This window comes from Hyperolius riggenbachi, chromosome 4 (genome assembly GCF_040937935.1).
Source record: "Hyperolius riggenbachi isolate aHypRig1 chromosome 4, aHypRig1.pri, whole genome shotgun sequence".
Taxonomy (NCBI): domain Eukaryota; kingdom Metazoa; phylum Chordata; class Amphibia; order Anura; family Hyperoliidae; genus Hyperolius; species Hyperolius riggenbachi.
In genome coordinates this window covers 291,128,999-291,152,785 of record NC_090649.1, presented here as the reverse complement: position 1 = coordinate 291,152,785, position 23,787 = coordinate 291,128,999, and the positions used below count along the sequence as shown (strand labels likewise).

The 23,787-nt window shown below is 37.8% G+C and overlaps 1 protein-coding gene across 50 annotated transcripts in view; it reads left to right on the top strand.

The window, feature by feature from the left end:
• The window catches only part of LOC137503854 (titin homolog), a 1,065,379-nt gene that overhangs the window by 652,195 nt on the left and 389,397 nt on the right, over positions 1-23,787 (top strand). For 45 of the 50 annotated variants that reach the window (XM_068231415.1, XM_068231409.1, XM_068231432.1 and 42 more), the window contains 11 exons: positions 1,101-1,148; positions 1,733-1,780; positions 4,285-4,332; positions 6,038-6,085; positions 9,498-9,533; positions 12,177-12,215; positions 14,701-14,748; positions 16,412-16,459; positions 16,579-16,626; positions 19,443-19,475; positions 23,197-23,244. In XM_068231415.1, the coding sequence (XP_068087516.1) occupies positions 1,101-1,148; positions 1,733-1,780; positions 4,285-4,332; positions 6,038-6,085; positions 9,498-9,533; positions 12,177-12,215; positions 14,701-14,748; positions 16,412-16,459; positions 16,579-16,626; positions 19,443-19,475; positions 23,197-23,244 (492 nt within the window). The remainder of the gene's footprint in view (positions 1-1,100; positions 1,149-1,732; positions 1,781-4,284; positions 4,333-6,037; positions 6,086-9,497; positions 9,534-12,176; positions 12,216-14,700; positions 14,749-16,411; positions 16,460-16,578; positions 16,627-19,442; positions 19,476-23,196; positions 23,245-23,787) is intronic. The other 5 variants (XM_068231401.1, XM_068231413.1, XM_068231425.1 and 2 more) reach the window with 5 other exon arrangements.

Genomic DNA, 23,787 nt, shown 5'->3' with positions numbered 1-23,787 from the left:
GTTTGGCCTTTAAAAGCTTAGCAATCCTGGTGTGTGCTATTGCTACCGTATTATTAGCAAAATGACAAGGAGCAGGGTCACATCAGTGCAGTATTTTTCATCCATTGGCTGACGAAATAACACATATGCCTGGTGTAGGCAACCAAGAAAAGCTTTAAGAACACATGTTAAGGGTTGCAGTTACTCTCCCCTCTAGTGACCTGAACACAAACAGACAATTTTCACAGAAAACCTTTAAGGCTTAACTCTTCCTTTGTGCTAATAATATATGTAAATGCTGATTACTAGTTATATTTGAACCTGCCTTGTTACACAGGATGTGTATTCGCGGTCTTAAACCCCCCTAGTGAGAAGGCTATTCTTTTACAAAATGTTCCACTGCATCTTTAAGGGATTGCTACAGGGCCATACAACTCAGCACACAAGTGATCCCCCCCCTCCTTTTTCTGCCCACTAACACAGATTTCTGTTGGTGGGCTCTGATTGCTGCAGGGACGTTTGTTTATTTATTGTTTTATTTATTTATGTTTTTTTAAATACATTTTACTATTTTTTTATATATTTTATGTTATCCCCGCCCTCCTTCCCCCGAAGCCTATGACAGCCAATTGCTTCTGTGGGTCTCAGGGAGATAGCTGTGTCACACAGCTGTCCCCTGTACAGCGCTACCATGGATCGCATCACTGTACTATGTAAATAGATGGTGGTTTCACCATCTAACAGTCTCCTAGTTGCGATCGCCACTGGGAGACTGATGCAAGCGGGGATGCGTGCGCATCGGCGCACGCAATCCCCTGCAATTTCTGCCCCTAGGACTTCACGCCAATCGGTCTGGAGCGGTTGGCAAAAGGTTAACATGGTTTTAATGGTTCATGGGTAGATGCTTGATATAGGGCACATTGCTTAAAATATTGTGATCTTGGTTTTGTAAAAAAAAAAAAATGTCAAAACTGCCTCATTTCCCTTCAATGTTCTGTGACTTGGACAGTTAAAAACTTTCACATGCATAGTACTTTATGATTTTCTTTATAATAAATGCAGGAAATAATGTCTTGTATCATTTTAAAATAAATATTTTGTTGTTAAATGTATTTATTTAGAAAAACCCCTGAAGAAGGCTGAAAAAGAGCCAATAAAGCCAAAAAAAGGTAATTAAAATATATTTCAAATAATATTAAAAACATCTTTAAAAAAAATCTCCACCCCTCCCCCCAATAGTATTTTACGCTGCCAGGTCTTTGAGCGGCAACAGTGTGAGCCTGCGCCCAGCTCGCCGGTGGCGTACATATACATGTACGCATAATAAATATGTGCTAAAAGACCATGTGTAACTGATGCGTAAGTAAGTGTGAAACTTAGATTGATACAAATGTTTTAGTCCCTAGTAAATTAGGATATTGTTTACAGGAACCAAATTTCAATTTCTTTTTTGTATGTCACTAAAACTAACTAATAAATTACTTTACATGCTATTGTCAAATTCATATTCCATAATTTACAATAATCCAATAGTAAACATTCATGTCTCCAAAAAAAGGCAACTTTGCTGAAAAGCAAAAACTAATAGTATTTGTTCTGCACAACATAACGTTTGTAATTAACAATTGATATTAAAATGTTAATTTGCAAAATCATTAGTATTTAAGTTATCTTTTAAATAGCATTTAAGGCTTTATGTAGTAGGCTTCAACATATAGCAGATATGAACGATTTGAATTATAATTTCTCGTAGAGCCTGCAGTCAAAATGCCTCATAAGGATACAGTGGAGCCAGAGAAAGGTATTTGAAATAGTACTTCCATTTTCTGGTCTGATGGAGAAGCACATCTTATTATTTAGCATAATAATGATATAAGCTGTTAGTATGCTGCTGCCTTATAACATCTTAGGCTTTCAAGTGAGAAATCATTGCTTTAACCACGTGAGCTCTCCTTTATTGTGCACAAAATAAAATCATTATTCACTCAGTTATGTCTATACCTGCCGTACACAGGGCCTTAAATTCAGCAAAAATAATTTAGAAACTGCTGTATATAGTTACAGACTGCTTATATCAAGAAAGATTATGGTTTAGTAAATAAAGCCTGTGTTTAAATGTACCCAAGGTGCTTTTTGAATAAAAAAGGGACACAGAAGCATGTTCCTATCTGAAGGACATGCCTCTGTGTGCCCTTAGCGGACCCCCCTGAATTTGAATTTGAATTACAAAGTAATGGGGAATGGGTGTCCCTTGTAGGAGAGGAACTCCAACATAACGCTGCTTCCCTGCCTATCTGTGCTTTCTCACTGGCTCTCCACTGCCTGCTCCTCAACTTTCCCCTGCCCCCTCCATGCCAATCAATGCTCTGTGCTCATAGAGGAGGGCATTGTGACCCCAAAGTGCACAGAAGAGAAAGTAAACCATAGTGGAGGAAGTTACCCTGGATGAGGAACAAGAGCTTGAGTCCTCTGCCTCAAACCTCAGTAGAATGGGGCAGTTCATGCTGATGTGTATGAGGAAGGACTCCCATATCAAAGCCATGAAGAAGACCGACCTGTACTGGGTGACAACTTTAACAGACCCTCTGTATAAACAGAAAATGATGGAGATGCTACCAGACTCGACAAGGGTGGACAAAATGCAACACTTCTACACAAAGCTTTGAAAGATGCTGAATTATGCTTTTCAGGGTGATAGCACAGGAAGAGCCATTTTCACCCAAAGTGGTGCCACTATCACTCCCCCATGTGCAAAAACAGTACAGCAGCATGCATGTGTTTTACAGTCCTAATTTGATATTTGTACGCATTATTACCAGTGATGATCGTGAGTGTAATCAACTAATTAAGATTACGTGAAATTTTGCATACATTTTTGCAATTACACCTATACGCAATTACAAATTGTTAATTCAATTGATTTTGCATAATCATTCGTAATTTCTCATACATTTTTTCAATTTTTGTGTAATTTTGTGCCGAATTTGGAGGTGAATAGCAAAGCCCCCCAATATTGTCAACACAATTGCTGCATATGAATAATGGGTACAATAAAAAAAATTCAAAAAGTTCTTGGAGTTTTTAAGAAAATGTATTTTAAAAATGCAAAGAAAAATGTTTTTTAATCTCAGAAAAATTACAGTTTAGAAACCATTTTTCTTTGCATTAAACTGCAAGGTCTTTCACTTGTACCCACTATTTTCCTTAACATATGCAGCAATTTTGGTAGCAACAGCATGCATGGGAGTTTTGCTATTAAGTTCTAAAATCAGGAAAATTACATACAAATTACATGAAAAATTATGCAAAATTATGAATTATTAAAATTACATATGACATTAATAACAATTTTCCCCGCAATTTCGCATTATGATTATGATGCGTAGTTGTGCATTACGATGCGTAATTATGCATAGGCTTAATTTCTTCTCATCACTAATTATTACCTTGGCACATGCCAGTTACTCCAGGCCTCATGTCTGCCCTGGCCACAGGCTCAGCTATCCCGCCCATCCACCATCACCCAGTATGTCATTTGGTCCAACTTCAATGGCTTTACCTCTTCAAAAAAAATATTATGATCCTGGCGCATGCCATTTACTTCTTGTCTCTGTCTCATACAGAGGCTGAAATTCAAGTACATATTTTCGAGGTAATTGCCCAATTTTTCTTGCCTCTGTCTCATACCTTTCAAATGTTAAGGCAAGTAACTGCTCATTTTTTCCGGCCTCACCTAATGTGGCTGCTATTTCAAATGTTTAGGCAGGTAACTGCTCATTTTTTTAGGCCTCACCTAGTGTGGCTGCTATGTCTAATTTTAATGTTCCTCTGAGGTACTAGGTACCTAAGAGGTAAGAGGTACTAGATGTCGTGGTGATGTGTCATCATGTGGCTGTGGTATATGTGATATTTTGCAGAAGAATGTGATTAGTTCCCAGAATGCAGAAGAGGTGGTTGATTCACTCATCTGCATTCCACCTCTGCATGCCACAGTTACAGAAAAAAAATTCCACCTCTACAGAAAAAAAAAATCCACCTCTCCATGCCAGTAGTAATATAATTATTTTCCAAGTAAATAACATACGTAAAATGTAATAACTTTACCTTTTAAACTAGGCCTCGTGCCCGCCTTGGCCTCAGGGATAGCTATCCTGCTATTTCCAGTCACATTCTTAGAATTGATATGTTTACTGCTAGTGTGAATATCATCCTTAGTTAATTATCTGTCAGCACATCAGTTTTATTACACACAATACATAAAGTATGAATTTTAAAATGCCTATAATGAGTTGTTTACATTAACAGATTTAACTGCGAAAAAACTTGAAAAGGAAACAAAAGCATCTAAAAAAGGTAATTTCCTTAATGGTTATCCACAAGCACAGAAATCTTTTTTTTTTTTTTGCTGTGATTTGAAAGAAATAGGCTAAAGTTGCCAATACTAGTAATGATAATAGTAATAATAATAATAGTAATAATAATAATAATAATGTAGACAATGGTGGAAAAAACAAATTGTCAAAGTTGTTTTGACCAACACGAAAAGTCCACAGCACCACGTCAGTAATGTATAGCTTTCGTGTTGGACTTTGCTGACCCTCTGAGGGCTATTGGGTCTCTCCACTCTAGCACACGTCTGTCCCCATTTGGGTGCTGGTCTACCCAGTTTCTAAAGTTGTTTTGACAGCATATAGAACCATGGTAAAAACGCCCACTTGTAAAAATGTAAATAACTTATAGGATTGAAATATACACCTTTTTCTCAGTAGTTGTTATAATGTTGTACTTTTGTATGTGTTTTTTCTTATACTTGTCTTCTTTAAGGGACAAAGCATATTAATTTTTGCAGTTTTGTCACATATTTCTAAAAATGTTTATTTCTTATTTTCATATATGCTAGACTTTCTTGAAAATCAAATTTTATTCCAGCATACTCTTTTATGGTATCAGTGACCTACCTTAAGGGCTGTTTAGTAATATTGTCTACCAAACCCTTCGTATTCAGTGCTAACACTGTAGTTGTTTCTTTTGTGTCTAGTTATTCGTGTCTGACTGGACACTCTTGTCACTGTCTTCCACTTTGAACTATGATTCCCATTAATTTAACAATGCCATTTCACGTTGCTCACCTCTTTTTATCACTGAGGTCCTACAGATATTAACAATGGCAATGGTCCATGTAGGTGTGTTACACAATTTAAATTACACACATTAAAAGGCAGCATGCAAGTTGTTTATGTACAGTTATACAGTTTGTGTGTGTTTTCATGTGCTGTGTGTGAATGTAAATTTTACCATTCTGGTGAATCGGCCTCTATGTGAGGTACCAGCCTCTACATGCTGTGACTTTTAGAGTGTTTGAGTATAAAGAGGTACCTAGTATCAGCATTGAGCCATGCAAGTGAAATCCACTCAACCTTTGTCACCAGGGCAGTGCAGAAACCAGGCAACTCGGACCCAAAGAACTGAAGGAAAAAAGTGGGTTCAATGTCATACCAATATGAAAAATGCCTTTATTAAATCAAGTAAAAAACACACAGCTAGTTTACTGACATGTTTCGGACTCACACTGGTCCTTAATCATAGTACCATGATTGTGTAGTACTATGATCAAGGACCAGTGTGGGTCTGAAACATGTCATTAACCTGGCTAACAATAAGGTAGAAGGAGGCACTCCACTGGCATGTACTTGCATTCAGTTTATTGCATGTCATGCACACTACATGTTATGGGCTCTGCTCTTCATCGGCACTGGCTCTCCTAACCAGGATTGAGCTTTTCCCTAGACCAAGAGTTCATCTGAATTGTGAATCATTAACCTGGCTGTGTGTTTTTTACTTGATTTAATAAAGGAGGTTTCCATATTGGAATGGCATTGTGCGGAACCCACTTTTTTTCTTTGGTATTAGTATCAATCACAGGATATATCTACTGTAGGGAGGTTCAATAGAAGGTTTGGGGGTCTTTCTCACAGCTTCTTCATTGTGAAATTTAGAGTTGACAAATTCATGTTATTTTTAAAGTGGGACATTGTCATTTATTTTGTTTGTTAATTAGAAGTGTTGGTGAAGAAGCCTAGCAAAGTGGAAGAAGAGCCAAAGAAAGGTAATTTTTTATCATTAAACAAAGCAACAAATAATTTGTTTTCATTTTTTTAGATTATCAGTTTACACTTTCATTGCATGGAATCATAAGTCCAACTTGTATACACCTGTGTATGACTTAGTGATAGTGATGTTCGAATACCCCCGATCATGGATTCAAATAAATCTGGCCACTGCAGTCCCAAAATCCGGATAAGCCGTGATTGTGACCCGGCTTTGAAACTGACTTACAAATTCAAATTTAGCCGTAATTACCCTTACAATCCGGGATCACGGATTGTGAGTTGTGATTAAAAGCCCGACAAAACCCGCCAACTTTAGCAGTTAATAGCAAAGCCCCCTTACATGGTAGAAACAGCAAATTTGCCAGATATGTTAAGAAGAATAGTGAGAATACTGGTTGAACTCGATGGATGTATGTCTTATGTAACTATGGAAGAGGAAATCATTTTTTTCAAAAAGACCTTACAGTTTTTGAGAATATCGATTTTTAAATTTCAAAGGAAAAACGTATACATTTAAATGCGGTTAGTTAATGAACCAAAACCTGCCGACTATAGTGGTTAATAGCAAAGCCCTCATCCATGCTAGAAACACAACATTTGCAGGATGTGTTATAAAAAAAGTGGGAAAAAAATTATTTTCCTATTTTTTAAACTTTTTTTTTATGTTTAGAAGGAGGGAAATTTAAAAAAAATTACGTGGGGTTCCCCCTAGAGAGCTTGTTCAACCCCTTGTCCCCCATGCAGGCTGGGATAGCCAGAATGTGGAGCCCCGGCCGAATGGGGCTTTGCACCCTGAGCTATACCAGCCCGCATGGTCCATGGTAAGGGGAGGGGCTCCTGGGGAGGTGCATCCAAGCTTTCCCCTCCCCCGGAGCCCTTGTCCAATCCATGGACAAGGTGCTCCTTCCCGCCTCCAGTACCCCAGGAGGAGGTGGGGCAATGACTCCCTGGGGGGGTTCATGGTGGCATCTTGGAGTCCCCTTTAAGAAGGGGACCCCAGATGCCTGCCCCCCTTCCAGGGGAAATTAGTACAGGGGTACAAAGTACCCCTTACCCATTTCCACAAAGGGTTAAATGAAATAAAAACACAACAATTAATAAAGTCCTTTAATAATCTTAATTAACCAGAAATACTTACCTGTACCTTTAAAAAAATGTTCCCACGCCAATATCCTCAGAAAAGGTCCCACGCCAATATCCTCTATCTTGCGATCTTCATTAAGTTGATTGAAGATCACTGTGCACCACCGCCACACAAGCTGCCCCCGCCGCACTGCTCTCAGCTATAATAACTAAGTAAAGCTGAGAGCGCATTCTATGTGGACGTTATTCTGCCAGCTCCCGCTGTCCTCCCTGCCTGCCACACCTGTCACCCACACCCATGCTGGCACCCAGTGCAGAGCGGAGGGGGCGGCGTGTGTGGCGGCGGTGCACAGTGATCTTCAATCAACTTAATGAAGATCGCACGATAGAGGATATTGGCATGGGACCTTTTCTGAGGATATTGGCATGGGAACATTTCTGGTTAATTAACATTATTAAAGGACTTTATTCATCGTCATGTTTTTATTTCATTTAACCCTTTGTGGAAATGGGTAAGGGGTACTTTGTACCCCTATACTCATTTCTCCTGGGAGGGGGCAGGCATCTAGGGTCCCTTTCTTAAAGGGGAATCCCAGATGCCACCATGTACCCCCCCAGGGAGGCATCGCACCCACCTCCTCCTGGTGCACCGGAGGTGGGAAAGAGCCCCTTGTCCATGGATTGGACAAGGGCTCCAGCGGGAGGGGAAGGCTTGGCCACCCCTCCCCCCAGAGCCCTCCCATACCATGGACTATGCGGGCTGGTATAGCTCAGGGTGCGAAGCCCCAGTCGGCCAGGGCTCCACATTCTGGCTATCCCAGCCTGCATGGGGAACAAGGGGTTAAATAAGCTCTGTAGGGGGGACCCCACATAATTTGTTTTAACATTTACCATCTTCTGAACATTAAAAAAAAATAGGAAAATAATATTTTTTCACACTTTTTTTTTACATATCCTGCAAATTTTGTGTTTCTAGCATGTAAGGGGGCTTTGCTATTAACCACTATAGTTGGCGGGTTTTGCGTCATTAACTAACTGCATTTAAATGTATACGTTTTTCCTTTGAAGTTTAAATATCGATTTTCTCAAAAACTATAAGGTCTTTTTGAAAAAGAAAATGTTCCTCTTGTTCCCACTATACTTAACATATCTGGCAAATTTTTCTACCATGTAAGGGGGCTATTAACCACTAAAGTCGGCAGGTTTTCAGGTGATAATCATGGATATTTTTCGGCCATGATCACGGGCCGAATATTTGGAATAATGGCTGAATTCAAGATTGGCTGCCGTGATCGATTCCCAATCATGGATTCGGATCACGATGTCGAATAGTGAAAAAATGCTTGCATCCGAGCAACACTACTTGGTGCTCATCATCTGCACATTTGAACTATTCTACTGTTATTATTATTTTTTATTTTTATTGATTTATAAAGCGCCAAAATATTCATTTGTGCTGTACAAAGTAAGAAACTAACATACGTGGTGAACAAAATAATACAGACAATGGTATACACCAATATACAAGATACAAAGTTGGTACAAAATACAGAAATGGTACAAAATACAGAATTGGTAATTACAGTGACAAAATTAAATGAATAAATGTGTAACAAATTCCAAGACACAAAAGAGTGGGAGAGCCCTGCCCTTGTGAGCTTACAATCTAAAGTATTGGGGGGGGGGGGGCAAGATGTGGGGTAGTATACAATATTCCTACCTAGAGGCAGTGTGGTTTAGATTATCTAGTAGGAGTACACCTTGGTCAGAGGACAAAAGGGGAACTGGGCTACAGTAGAGCATATGCTTGATGGAAATGTGAGTTTTAAGGGCACATTTAAAGATATTGAAGGTTGGGGAGTGATGGATGTGATGATTGCTGTTAAGGATTCGTTTACTACTTGGTACTATCTTGTATCAGTGTGTTACATTCCAGAATATATATATATATATATATATATATATATATATATATATATATATATATATATATATATATATATATATATATATATATACATATATATATATATATATATATAAGCCAAGGGATGAGCAGCACAAACCAAATTTTATGCAATACTATGCAAAGCATGCACGCAGCACTGGAGAACCCCAATCTCCATAAGAAATATATAAATACAGAGGGTGCTGTAGCACCCTCTGTATTTATATATATATATATATATATATATATATTTATATATATATATATATATATATATATATATATATATATATATATATACATATACTTTGCAAGTATATACATATATACTTAGGCTATTTTATACCATTATTCATTGTGCTGTTTTTTTTTTACAGATGTTCCTGTTAAAGAACCAGTGAAACCAAAGAAGGGTAAACACATCATTCAGATACTGAATTTGGCATATTTGCAACTGAATTTGGGTTAGTTTAGATTTTTACTGCAGCCTCTGTTCAGTGTGAACACAGTATCCTTTGTGTCTACATCTGGGCAACAGGTCAGCAATCAAATGATGTCTACAAGAACCTTAATCCTCACTCCAGGCTGTCCAAAAGAGTATCTAGTAATCTTCATACACATCCTAAGTCAATATCCTAATAATATTGATATCAGACATGTATTTAAGGTTTAATGAACAGATCTGCAAAACAGATTTTTTTTTACTATTTTACAGCTCTAATTTTGAATTATTGACAATGTTCATCTGTCTACTGCACTTAGAATTGTTTTCTGCCATGCTAATGTTTTTTGGCCTGTAATTAGTTATCAGTGATAGTAGGTCTACAGTCAGACTCACGTACTAATGTAGAGAAAGTGTAATTTACATTTCTGGATTCTTAGCCCTTACAGCAAGAAAAAGGAACAATGCATGTCTAAGTAGGATTGGGAGTGTACATAAACATTTTTATCTTTTTTATGTCACATGTCACTTCAGGTAATCTTTAAAGTGAACCTGAGGTGACAGTGATATGAAGGCTGCCATATTTGTTTCCTTTTAAACAATACCACTTAACTGGCAACACTGCTTATCCATTTGGCTGCAGTAGTGTCAGAAAAAAACAGAAAGAAGCATGCAGCTAATCTTCTGACAATAATGTCTCTAACACCTGATTGGCATATGCTTGTTCAAGATCAGTGGCTGAAAGTATTAGAGGCAGAGAATCAGCAGGACAGCCAGGCAACTAGTATTGCTTTAAAATGAAATAACTATTGCAGCCTCCACATAACTCTCACCTCGGGTTCACGTTAAACAAAACTGTGTTATCTAGCCTGTTTGGAAAAAAGTGTCTATTTTGATGTGGCCATAGGGTGCATAATAAAGGTGTTTTTTGTTTTGTTTGTTTGTTTTTAGAGGGGGGCATTATACACTAATATAGTTGGATTTAAAGGGGCACTACAGTGAAAAACTGTAAAATATAAAATATGTGCAACCATATACAAATAAGAAGTACATTTTTTCCAGAGTAAAATAAGCCATAAATTACTTTTCTCCTATGTTGCTGTCACTTACAGTAGGTAGTAGAAATCTGACAGAAGCAACAGGTTTTGGACTAGTCCATCTCTTGGTAGGGGATTCCCAGGGATTTATTTCTTTTCAAGAGCACTTGGTGAATGGCAGTTGCTCTGTCCAACTGCCAAAAAACTGTGTAGGGAGCCGTAAAGCTAGCCAGCATCATTGTTTAAATCCTTTTTCGGGAATGTCTTTGTAACGATTTGTGTCAGCAAGGAGCAGAATTCTAATTATTAGGTGATCTGCAGTATCACCTATAATGCAGATATATACCTGATTATATGGTGATCTGCAGAATCACCTATAATACAGGTATATCAGAAAGCTGATGTGACAACAAATAGCAATATAGTGATTGGTGCAACAGTAGTACTGGTAGATTTAGCTATACCTCACCAGAGGAGCTGGTGGGTACTAACAGTACAGCGCCCCTCACCAGAGTCAAGGGCCCTCTGGTGAGAGTAGAGTGGTCAGACTGATCGGGTTGGCAACAGACAGACAGATGCAGTACAAAATCGGAAGGCTGAGACAGGGAGAATTAAACAGGCAGAGTCGGCAGCAAGATCAGATGGGCAGAGGTACAGAATCACTGAGCAGAAGAGTAGTCAGAACAAGCCAAAGTCATGCACAGATAATAACACAGTAATGAATTACCTTTAAGGCTATCAAACAATTCCTATCTTGTGTGAAATCCCCGGTTTCCTCCTGGATCAAAGCACACCGGAACTATCTAAGGTCTGAGCGCTAACACCAAGTATTCGCAACAGCAGACAAGTTGCAAGTGATTCAGCTAGGCTTATGAAGCAGAGGAGACCCCTCCGGCATGCCCCCTCCTATCAGCCAATGAGGAGCGGCGAGCGTCTCCTCTGACGTCAGCCGACCGGCCGGTCAGCTGACGTGCCTCCTCCCCGCATAAAGGTCCTGTCTGTGCGCGCATGCACACGACAATGCAACCCTATGTGCTGCTGACAGACCCGTGCTCGGCGTGCTAGGCGCCTGAGGCCCGGATAGATTGCTAGGCAGGGAGATGGAGGCAGCTGCAGTGGTAGCGCTGTTTACCGCAGCTGCCTCTCCAACGTTTGTTACAGTCTTCTTAAAGAATAAAAGCCTTGCTGAGAATCACCTATGAAGAGATGGACTAGTCCAAAACCTGTCACTTCTGTCAGATTTCTACTGCCTACTGTAAGTGACAGCAACATAGGAGAAAAGTAATTTATGGCTCATTTTACTCTGTAAAAAATGTACTTCTTATTTGTATATGTTTGCACATATTTTAAATGTTACAGTTTTTCACTGTAGTGCCCTTTAAATGCAGATAGATCCAGAGTAATACATGACACTGTTTTACATATCTCAGCTACATATTTTTTTTACTTTTAGCACTTGTCAAACTAAGATAAGAATTATTCACAAATATAAATAAATTGGAAACAATAGTAAGGTATACATACACAAGCAAAAATAGAAAATAAGTTTATTTTCACAATTTTGTTTTGTATTTTAGAAATCACAGAGAAAAAATACTATGTTGGACCAAAGGAAGGTAAATTATGTTTGATATATAGGTACATTATATGCAACATCATACAGTATGTACAGTGTATACAATACAACATGGCCCATATGCAATTCACTGTTTCTCCTTAGTTTTCTCCAAATTTATATTTTCACAACTTGACAATACAATGGCCTCAATTTACTAAGCTTAACTCTTGTCTTTAATAACTCTTCTGAGCTGTTTTACAGTTATCACCATGGTGATATAATTGTGATAACTGTAAAACAGCTCTGAAGAGTTATTAAAGACAGGAGTTAAGCTTAGTAAATTGAGGCCTTTTAAACCCAGAGCAAGTAAGAAAATACACATAATCATTTTCATAGTACTTTTTCTTCTACTTTTGGTACTTTTTTCATTGCGAAATGCTGAAAAGTGTTTTTTAACCTCTTGAGTAACAGAGGTTTATACCTCCCTAGTGACCAGGCTATTTTTCACAATTCGGCACTTCACAACTTTAACGGTTTATTGCTTGGTCATACAACACCTAACTTAACTTCACCTCCTTTTCTTCTCACAAGTCGAGCTTTCTTTTTGTACTATTTGATTGCTGCTGGTAGTTTTATTTTATATTATTTTAATAAAAAAGGACTTTAAAAAAACCCACATACAGATAAGTTAATTGGCTTTCCCTTTACCTGGCCCTAGACTACGATACACACACTACAAGACACAAACATAGACATATGCCTATGGTAGGGATCAGATTTTGAGGGACAAGTTAAGCTCCAATCGCTGGTTGGCAGGCTTTTTGCTGGTGCCCGCTGTGTTTACTGACAAGAGATTGTGCTTGTACGAGATGAAGCCATATGGCGTCACTGAGATCTGAGAGAGCCGCATTCCCATTAAAGAGATGATGAAAAATTATCACATAGGAAATAACTTTGGAGAAAAAGTTAATTGAATATGGGCACATATGTCATATAATGTCTTAGCAACATGAACAAATATTGCATTGCAAAATCAGCATTGCTTTAAAAGAGTAATATGAGTAATTTTGTTAATCAACCTATACAGAGTACCAAAATTAAATCTTAGTAACTGTCTGCAGATTTTAAAGGCAAGGACTTTGTAGTTAATAGCACCCTATAAAAACAAAACAAACATTGTGTACATTTAAAATGGGCTCCACAAGAATTTGTATGCTGGGTATAGCCATTTATGGAATATTGATAAATTACAAGCCTGTTTTAACTCTCTCAGTGAATGGTGTTAAATCGTTAAAGCATGCGGTTTATGTGAGGAAATCCAAATTTTAAGAGGTTAAGCTGGTCTTTATGGAGGAATTAATAGAGGACCACTATCGGAACATTTTTAAAATGTAGATTATATCTAAAAAAACACTTTTCTCCCATGTTGCTTTCACTTACAGTAGGCAGTAAAATCTGACTAATCTGTCAGGTGTTGGACTAGTCTATATCCTCATGGATGATTCTCAGTATTTCCTTTATTCTTTAAAAAAGCACTCCCTGGAAATATCTATACAAAGATCCCAGCCAGCCTCCCTACTCTCTTGCACACTATTTTTGCAGTTGGACTGAACAATTGTTGTTCAAAAAGTGTATTTTAAAATAAAAAGAAGTAAGATGCTTGCAACTTTTTCTAAGTGATGTCAGAATGGGAAAAAAAAGATTCATAGTGCATTTTACTCAGGAACACATGTACATTTTATGGCCCTTTCAAAACCCTACATAATTTAAAGACAGCGTAACATTTAGAGAAACATCAGATTTTTGGTTCCAATTCTATTTTTATGTCTGACAGTTACCTCAAGCACATGGCCAAAAGAATAACAGCTATGTGCATCATGAGTAAGCATGAGCAGTTGTCCAGTAGATTGCATGCTCCCTACAGAGCTCTGATCTCAAACAGGAAGCCAGCCTGGAATCACTAGCAGAAAAATAAAGTAATTGCTACAGTGTGTTAAAGCAAACATTAAGTGTGTTTAAACATATACTTACTTAAGGAGGGATAAAGTTCTGGGTCCTATAAAGCCTTCTCATTGCTCTCACGGACCCCTCATTTCAGCACTGCTTCCCATGTTTAAATCTCCCACCGCGGGAGGCTTCAGAAGCCTAAATGCTCCCGAAGAGGGGCAGCCCTGTGCTACACATGAATGTGCAAGAGGGCACACTTGAACATGCACACTACAGAGCACTACAAAGGGCGGAAGAGAGTAGTCTCCAACCCATCAATCAGAGACTGCTAATGGGGAAGACAGTGCTGGAACAAGGGGAGTAGGAGAGGAGTGGGAAAACTCTATAGGACTCAGAACCTTCCACCTCTTTAGGTAAGCATCTGCTGTTTTTATTTTAAAAACACTTGCAGTTCACGTTAAAGGCAATGATGGGTACACCAGTTTTGATTTACATTGTGTACTCTCTAGGAAAACTGTATAGATTTTTTTACAAATAACTACGATTTATATATTATGTTAATTAGCATTATTGTTGTGCTTTCATTGCCCTGCTAGGTGTACCAAAGAAAAAGGTTGAAAAAGAACCAGAAGAACCAAAGAAAGGTGAGAAAAGTGACGCTCAAGTACTTCACGTCACTAACTGTATATACTATGTAGGTTTCATGTAAAGTATAAAGAAATAAACATGTATTAAGATTTTATAGGAGATAATACATGACTTTCCCTTCCTTAGGTCTCCCAGGGACTTCAGTGTCCATTTTAAAATGATCGGTACTGGAAGCTACACAGCCTTAGCACGAGTTTTGTGTGCCATGTTCTTTGTTCAGAACCATAGATAAAGCAGATTTTTAATTTTTATGTAGATGCCTCAGTAAAGAAGAATAGGCAATCTGTCAGTGGTCGGTACATAAGTGTTCCAACTGTTTGAGTTAGTGATGATCGCACTCTGTGTATTACGATTCCACGAAATTATGCGTACATTTTCGCAATTATGCCTATACGTAATTACAGACTTGTAATGCAATTGACTTTGTATAATCATTTGTAAATATGCATGAATTTACGCATAATTTACGCGTAATTTTGTACAGACTTTGGCGGTAAATTGCAACGCACCCATACATGCTATTGCTACAAAAATTGCTACATATGTTAAGGAAAATGTTAAGGAAAAATAGATTTTTCAAAAAGTCCTTATAGTTTTTGAGAAAATTGATTTTAAAAATGCAAAGAAAAATGTTTTTTAAACCCAGAAAAATTTGTTTAAAAAATTTTGTTCCCACTGTTCTTCATTGCGTAATTATGAATGGTAACAATTAACTACGAAATTAATTGCGCTATTCCCCAAAAATGTTGGATGACGATTACGATGCACAATTGCATATAATGAAGCGTCATTACCCATGGGCATAATTTTTGCTCATTACTAGTTTGAGTTGTATTTGCTTTATTGTAGTGCAACCGCTTTATAAAGTGTGTACAACTGTTTTATTCAGCATACATTTAATAAAGGTACCTGTATACTACTACTTAATTCTTAATTCATGTAGTAAAATGTTATATGTATATATGTATATATATATATTATATATACACTGTATATCTATATATATATACTGTATATATATATATATATACTCTATATATATATACTCTACTCTCCCACTACCAATGCTGAACCCTAAGAACCCCCTGTGGTACCTAGCCCTAAGACGCCCCTGTTGGTGCCTAATCTTAGCTCCCATCTCTGCCCTCTCTGCTCATGCCACGCCTAATTTGCCATTGACCTGTTGAAAGGGACACCCATTAGCCACAGTCTGCATAGCTGGCATCCCCAGCTCCCACTATTTTATTGGCCATTCTTTTCAACTGTTCCATGCATGACCCTTCAAAGCTAATACGACATTGATTGCAACACTTTTGTTAATAAAAAGTCAAGTGAAGCAGTGTTAATGCTGCACCAAACTGTATGGAACACAATCACAAGATAGAATGTTTTGGAGTTTTATCATTTACAAAAGAATGTAGATTAAGTTGGAAAAACTCTAGGAAAACAATGGCAACCCACAGAGGATGTCACCTGCGCAAAACAATGTACAGTTTGGCTAACATGAGGCAATGGAGATAATTCATATAGCAAAAAACAACATACAACAAAAACAATGATTTATTTAATCACATATTAATACTGACCCATTTCAGAGTTCAATAAGCTAAATATAATCTAAAACAGTTTAATAAAACTTTGACCTTAATGCTTTTTCAGTAGTGACACCAAAGAAGCAGGAAAAGCTACCAGTGGAACCAAAAATGGGTAACTACATAGCTTATTTACTATGTAATTTTAAAGCACTATGTCGTGCTGTGCATTGCTATTATACAATGAGGCTAGGAAAGCTACCCATGTGATATTAATTTACTTTTCCTCTTTAGAGAGGCTGGGAGAAAAACAAGACAAGGAGGCTAAAGTGCCAAAGAAAGGTATATAACAAATTCTTTATCATATGTGCCCACCATGCTTTTATGAAGAGGAAAGAGCAAGAACAAGGCTTGCCAGTATCTTACACAGCAGACTTATTAATTAGACTTTTTTGTAAGGGAAAACAAGGAGCAGATTTATTAATTAGACTTTTTTGTAATGGAAACCCAGGAATTAAGTGGTGCAGTACCATTAGGTCATTTAGTCATGAGAGAATTGTGGGTAAGACTACTCACAAATTTGAGTTGCAAAACCTTGCAACCACTGTATAACCCTATGGGGAATTAACCATCCCCACTCTGTTTTACAGGCTTTCAGAACTGGATGTTCGCTCTCCTAGGATCTTGTACCGTTGTAGGGAAAATATAAGTGCTAAAGGCTAATACATCCTTAAGGAGGTGGAAATACACAAATACATGGGGGTGGGCACCCAGGATAAGTAGACTACACACTATAAAAGTAATACAAGAGGTATCTTACCTCTTAGGATGTACAACACCAGTATATTGGAAAATATTTTTTATTCAAGCACGATTGTACTGATAACGCATTTCACCGGTTTTCCCATGTATTTGTATTTATTAGACTTGTTGGCATTCTCCGTTTATTTTAAGCCATGCTAATTTTCCTAAGTACTTACCTATTAGTGTGATTCAGATTTTACCAAGTAACTCTTTAAGTATCTGCCTTTATTGGCCCGAAAATGTGAACTAGACATCAAAGGTACACTAAAGCTATGTACATATGCTAGATTGTCATTGTCCGTAACAATCACAATCTTTTCAGGTGACATTCTTGCATGTGTACAGGTAGTCCATACAGTCATAACCTCCCTCTCAGCAGTCTGCTAAGTTGGATACTATGCATCTGGCTACTCTTGTAGTTCCAGCTGTGGATCACAGTTAGAAGCCTCCTGCTTGCTCTACCCTTTACCTGTGTTTGGTAAAAATATGAGCAGCATGTATGTACATTAATCATTAACAGTGACAACAGATTTTTTAGAATGACAGCCATCCAAATTTTGTGTAAAAGTAATAATGTACACTGTTTGAGATATTTTTCAAAACACTAGGGGGTCGATTCATTAAAGTTAGCACCACGTAACAGCGAGAGTTATCTGCTATTATGCGCACTATAAAACGTAAGTGCCTTGATTAGGGTCTTTGCACACTATCGGCAGCATAGCATGCTTAATCTGGGAGTGGGCACTTTGTGCATGCTATGCTGCTGAATTGCAGCATAGCGAATGCTAATAACTAATGCGGCTCCACTCCTCCCGCCCTCATCACCAGTGGGTCGAGTAACATTAAAGGACCTGATCCCTGCACTCTGATTGGCCCAATAGGCTGTCTGTCACATGACCCCAATGAATACTGTTAAAAGTTATTACAATTTTTGTATATAAAAAAAGTGATTATCATTAAGCCAGTGTGTATGCAGTGCTCATGCCCATTAAGAAGGTACTGTACATGCAGTTGGGCATTCCTCACCACCCACAGCCAGTCTTTTTGCTAGCCTGTGCAACGTGTGCATTGTGTGAGTTAGTGCAAAATGTTTATGAACATTAAAAATACAATTTTGTTTGCACAAATATGCAGTATTTAGAGAAAAAGCTGATCCATATATACATACATGTTAAAGTTGACAAAAAAAATGAAAGCAGAATATTCTTGTGTTAAGCCATGTCACATTGCAGCAAAAAAAAAAAAAAAAAAAAGAAACAATTACTTTTTTCATAATATTGATTGAAAAATAATACACAGGAAGTTCCTGTCTGTGTCTGTATTTTAGAATGAGAAAGTATCCCATAACTGCCTTGGCCCTAAAGCTTAGTCTTATGAGACTTGTACATAATTCTGAGAGAGACCAATTATATATGAAGACTGTAATCATGTTGTAATCCCAAAATATAGCTGTGAGCCTATATTCCACTTCTAATATATTTTGCTATGTGTGATACAAAACATGAGGACTTGCAGTACTGGATTCATTTGTATGGTTTGTCTTCTTAAAACAGAAGATATTTGGTTGATATGGCTCTGTAAAATGTAAAGCTACAGGCTTATAGGCATATTCAGCAGAGACGCATTGTGAGTAACCACAGTTACACACTTAAAGTGAACCTTAAGTCTAAAAAAAATGAGTTTTACTCACCTGGGGCTTTCCTCAGCCCCCTGCAGCTGATCGGTGCCCTCTTCTTGTCCCTCCGATCCTCCTGTCCCCGCCGGCGTCCACTTCCGGTTTTGCCGTCACCGGCTGTCAAGCTGGGAACGCGAGTGATTCTTCGCATTCCCAGCCACAATATCTCCCCCTATGCTGCTATTGTGGCCTTCCTAGCCGCATAGGAAGATATATTGTGGCTGGGAACGCGAAGAATCACTTGCGTTCCCAGCCTGACAGTGAAGCCGGAAGTTTCCGCCGGCGGGGACAGGAGGATCGGAGGGACATGGCGAGGGAACCGATCAGCTGCAGGGGGCTGAGGAAAGCCCCAGGTGAGTAAAACTCATGGTTTTTTTTAGACTTAAGGTTCACTTTAAAGCTGAATTATCCTAAAGAAGGAAAACCATTCTAAGCATTACTTTTTATTAGAAAGGCTTTTTGGTCTATTTTAGATCCCCTACACTTTCCCTGTGATTTTGGGTCACCCCGAGCTGCTTGGTTACTCCGTAGTTCTGGTCTGGATTAAGAGATACTTTAAGTGTAAGCTTACACACTTAGAAATGGAGTGGAATAATTATAACTACATTGTTAATGTGATGCTGTAAATGAACAAGTATTGCATGAGGAGTGTAATCATTGAATAAAATTTGTTTTGCAGAAATCCTGATTAAAAAAGCTGAACTAAAGAAAGGTACATTTTTTGATTTTTCTTAACATAAGGAGTTACACTTGCACAATCTTGTACAGCCATGTTTCCAAAAAAAGATGGGATGCTGTGTAAAATGTAAATAAAAATATAATGTGATGACCTGCAAATCATGCAAATGCTGCATTTAATAGAAAATGCTACATACAGCATGCCAAAAGTTGAAGCTTGGAAATTCTAATGTTTTATGAAAGCATGTATGTTCGTTTTGAAATTGATGCCAGCGACATGTTTTATATGCATAGGTAAAATAGGTACAATGTGGTAATACTGTGTAATGTGAAAAGAAAATAAGTACTTTAGTAATCGTGGTAATCTCCCTACTAATTACATCAATTGGCAATAGACCAGTAAAATGATTCAATATAGAATGTTTTGAACTGAGAATTAGCTGAGTCTCTCTGGAGTAAAAATGGGGGGTGAGGGGGCCACTCTGTGGCCACTCTGTGCCTATTAAAAACACTGGATGAGCAAAGAGAGCAACAGCTGAAGAAAAGCATTGCTCAAATTTAAAAGTATGGGAACATATCATAATGTCATTGAAAGATTCATAGAGTCTGGAAAAAATGTTTGCAGCAGACAAGAGTAAAATCCGGTTTTGGATATCCATAATGTTGTAGGTAGCACTGTATCAAAACCGAAAACCACTGCAAGTGCTCAAGGTCAGAAGAATTTCAGAAAATAATTGTAGACAGTGAAGACAATTCAGTGATGCATCCACAAATTTAAGCTGAAACTCTGCCACGCAAACAACAAACCATCTATATACACGACCTAGAATGACCCTGCCGTGTCTGAGCCTGCAGTCATCTAACCTTTCAACATCTGTATATTATGAGAGTCAATAGATACCTATAACAGAAAGTTTAGGTTAGCTCTCATACTACATAAAATTGATAATGCTAAATAAGGAAGATTGTTATCTTTCATACAGCCATTCTACATTACATTCCCAGTCAAGAGATAAGAGGTCATAAACGTGTGTTTGATGTAACACACATTCTTGCAGGCATGAAAGAAAAAATACTTTTAACAGGGTATATCCTTATTTTTAATGGGACCTGTACAAGCATAAAGAGCAACAGTAAAGGCCAGTGAGTTAATTTCATGTTGAAATCTGTATTTTTCTTAACTTAAATTCAAAGTAATATGGGATTCCAAGAAAGTCCTGTGCAAAATAATTTCTATAGATAATAATTTACTTTATGTTTCAGGTATACTTAATCCCCTGGGAACCATACATAGTATAATCTACACAAAATAGATTGTATGGACCCGGCCCTGCACACACCTGCCTCGTTCACGCACACCAGAAGCTGAATCCTCCCAGCTGCTGATCACACGGACGGTCACTACAGTGAAAATTGATCATAGTGACCATTGAAAGATGTTAGGATCTCACCTCTTCTGTTCAACCAACAATCGCCCCTATCTTCCATCCAGCACTGCAGCTAGCATCATATTGCATCAAATGGCTAGACGATGTTATCAGTGCTGGCTGAGGCCCTTCAGCTCTGTCGCGATACTTTTTTAAGTCTGGAAAAATACTGCAGACACTGTGTATACAATGCTCATGCCCAACAGGGACATACAGATGGCAGGAAGACTGTCACAGTACAGACACTGTTGCTAGCATCTCTAGGAGGGAACAAATTAACTACAGACCGACAGAGGTAGCACAAACTTATACTGCAGATGATTACATATGCCGCCTTTAAAAGTAATACATTTTAATAGAACATTTTTTAAACAGAATTACCAATGATGGTAAAAGAATATTAAGATTAAGCAAGTATAAACCAAGATAAAAGAGCACGTGTCTGTTTATAGAAGGTATAAAAATATGAAGGTATATTTTTCTTCCTCCTTCTTATAAAACCCTTTTATAAAAAGTAGTTCAACAAATGAATATTTTTAATGTGACACTATTATTGCTTATGTGGCTATATTTCTATTTCTGGCTAATTCATTCTCAAGAGGATTTTCAATGTTATTTATATATAGTGTGCCCTAAGCACATGGGGACTGGAGAGTAAGCACAGTTATGCAGAAGATAGGTAAAGCTGCTCATCTAATGAGATAAGTATGGTCAGCCAGCAAGGGAGGAATGTGTGTGGCTACACAGTGCAACATGTTTTTTATAGGTTATAGAAATGATATATTACATAATAGTTGTATATGAAAGGGGTGGACAAATTCAACAATGGTCACATTGCCACTCAGCAGTTAAAAATAAATAAAATTCAGTGTTGGGCTTTGTACGGTTAAATTGTATCATGTAAATAATTACAAGTAGCTTTTACCTTCGTAGGATTCTTTTCATTTACCTAACTCTGTTTTCTAAGTTATAATTATTCTTATAACACATATTCCCAAGATGCCAATTAATTTAATGTCAACTATTCTGTGCCTCCAGGTGCCTTGCAGGTATTAGTAGAATAAATTTGCAAGCTTAAACTGGGTGAATACAGTTATTAGCTAAGGTAGACTTCAGCTAGCTTTATGTACACACTTCCTTGTATCCATGTTGTTAGTGAAGTAGCACACATCGTCTGTACACTTCTCTGCATTTATTGTTACCTACTACATGTTTATGCTTTTCTGTTTGTGTTATGTTTATTTCAAGAGTTAAGTAGGCACACTACACAAACAAACATTTCGATTATAAATGTAATAATTGATTTTGTCATTATAACTTGATATTCTAAAATTAAAGATCACAATTTAGATGCCAACAACAAAAGCAGACCCACACAAACAAAATCTAATGTAAGAACATAATGCAGAATACAGCGTTATAGAGATATCATTGTGTATGTTTTTCTGGCTCTTTTAAAACATTTTACTAATTTGGGGATGTTACATACAAAGTTGTTCAAAGGTGAGTTCTCAACTCTTGTGTATGAAGTATATGCATATCAAGTTGTGTTGCATCAGTTACATATTGTACTATGTGAACTTCATTTACCATGGTTCTAGAAATCATCAGAAATTATAAATAATCCTAAAGGATTGTGAAGGAGTTTTTTTTTCAGGTGTCTTCTATTGGGTAACAAGGGCTTAGGGCCGGTTTCCACTACAAAGTGATGCGAATGCAGCTATCTAGCAGCCGCATCGCATCACTTCCGCCGCTGGCCACATCACTTCCTCATCTCCCGATGCGGAATTCAGTTGAGGAGATGGGACGCGGTTGCGGGCAGATGCGGCCGTGCAAGAATCTGCAGCATGCTGCAGATTCTTGGATCACTCCGCACCGCTCCGCACAACATGCATGCAGTGGAAACTCTTCCATTGCCATGCATGTGTTTCAGCACACCTGTGGTGTAATGCTCCTAGTGGAAATGGGCCCTTACAGCTCTCTCTTGCATCATATCAGGCAAACGTTGTGGAAATGCTGGTGAACTAGTGGTTGTGCATTTGCAGTCACAGGTTTCCATCCTTAGTAAGAAATTCTGTTATTAGTTTCTGTTGATAGGGTTTTATTATTGTAATTTTTGACATGGGGCATGCAACCATTTACAGCTGTAGACCCATACACTATTGCAAACATTGTCAATTAATAGCAGACACATTTTTAAAATCTAGGCTAGGTCTTCAGGGTAATGCTCTCAAATGATGTTTGACTCAATGATATCTCAGTAATCAGGTCCAATAACGCAATGATAATAGTAATTATATAATTAATACATTCTAATTTGTTTTAAAGAAGCACCTGAGAAAAAAACTGAAAAGGAAGCCAAAGAGTTGAAGAAAGGTAATTTCATAAGTTACACATTTTAACCACATTACTACCATGGTATGTGTATCTATGCTCCTTTTAACATCCTTTTCCCACCAGGAGCATAGATACACGCACTCCCGCCGCTAACGCCGCTGACCGTGCTCCAGCTCGCTCGTGCGCACGCTCCAGCGCTCGTGCACGCCTCTGCCCAGCCTCATAAAACTTCCTGTAAGCGTACTTCCTACACTTACAGGACTCTTGCACAAAAAATTACTGTGGCCATGTTGTGGCCAAATAGTAAAACTGCACCCAAAAACATTTTTCATATACAAATACATAGTTTTACATTATAAATGAACTCATTACCTCCCACACTCCCAAATTATTTTTTTTGTAATAAAAAGAAAAAAATTACAATAAAAAATAAATAAATAAATAGTTACCTTAGGGACTGAACTCTTGAAATATTTACGTCAAGGGGGTATAACACTGTTACTTTTTAAACTATGGGATTGTAATTAGGGATGGACGCAAAACTGACAAAAAATGCACCTTTATTTCCAAATAAAATATTGG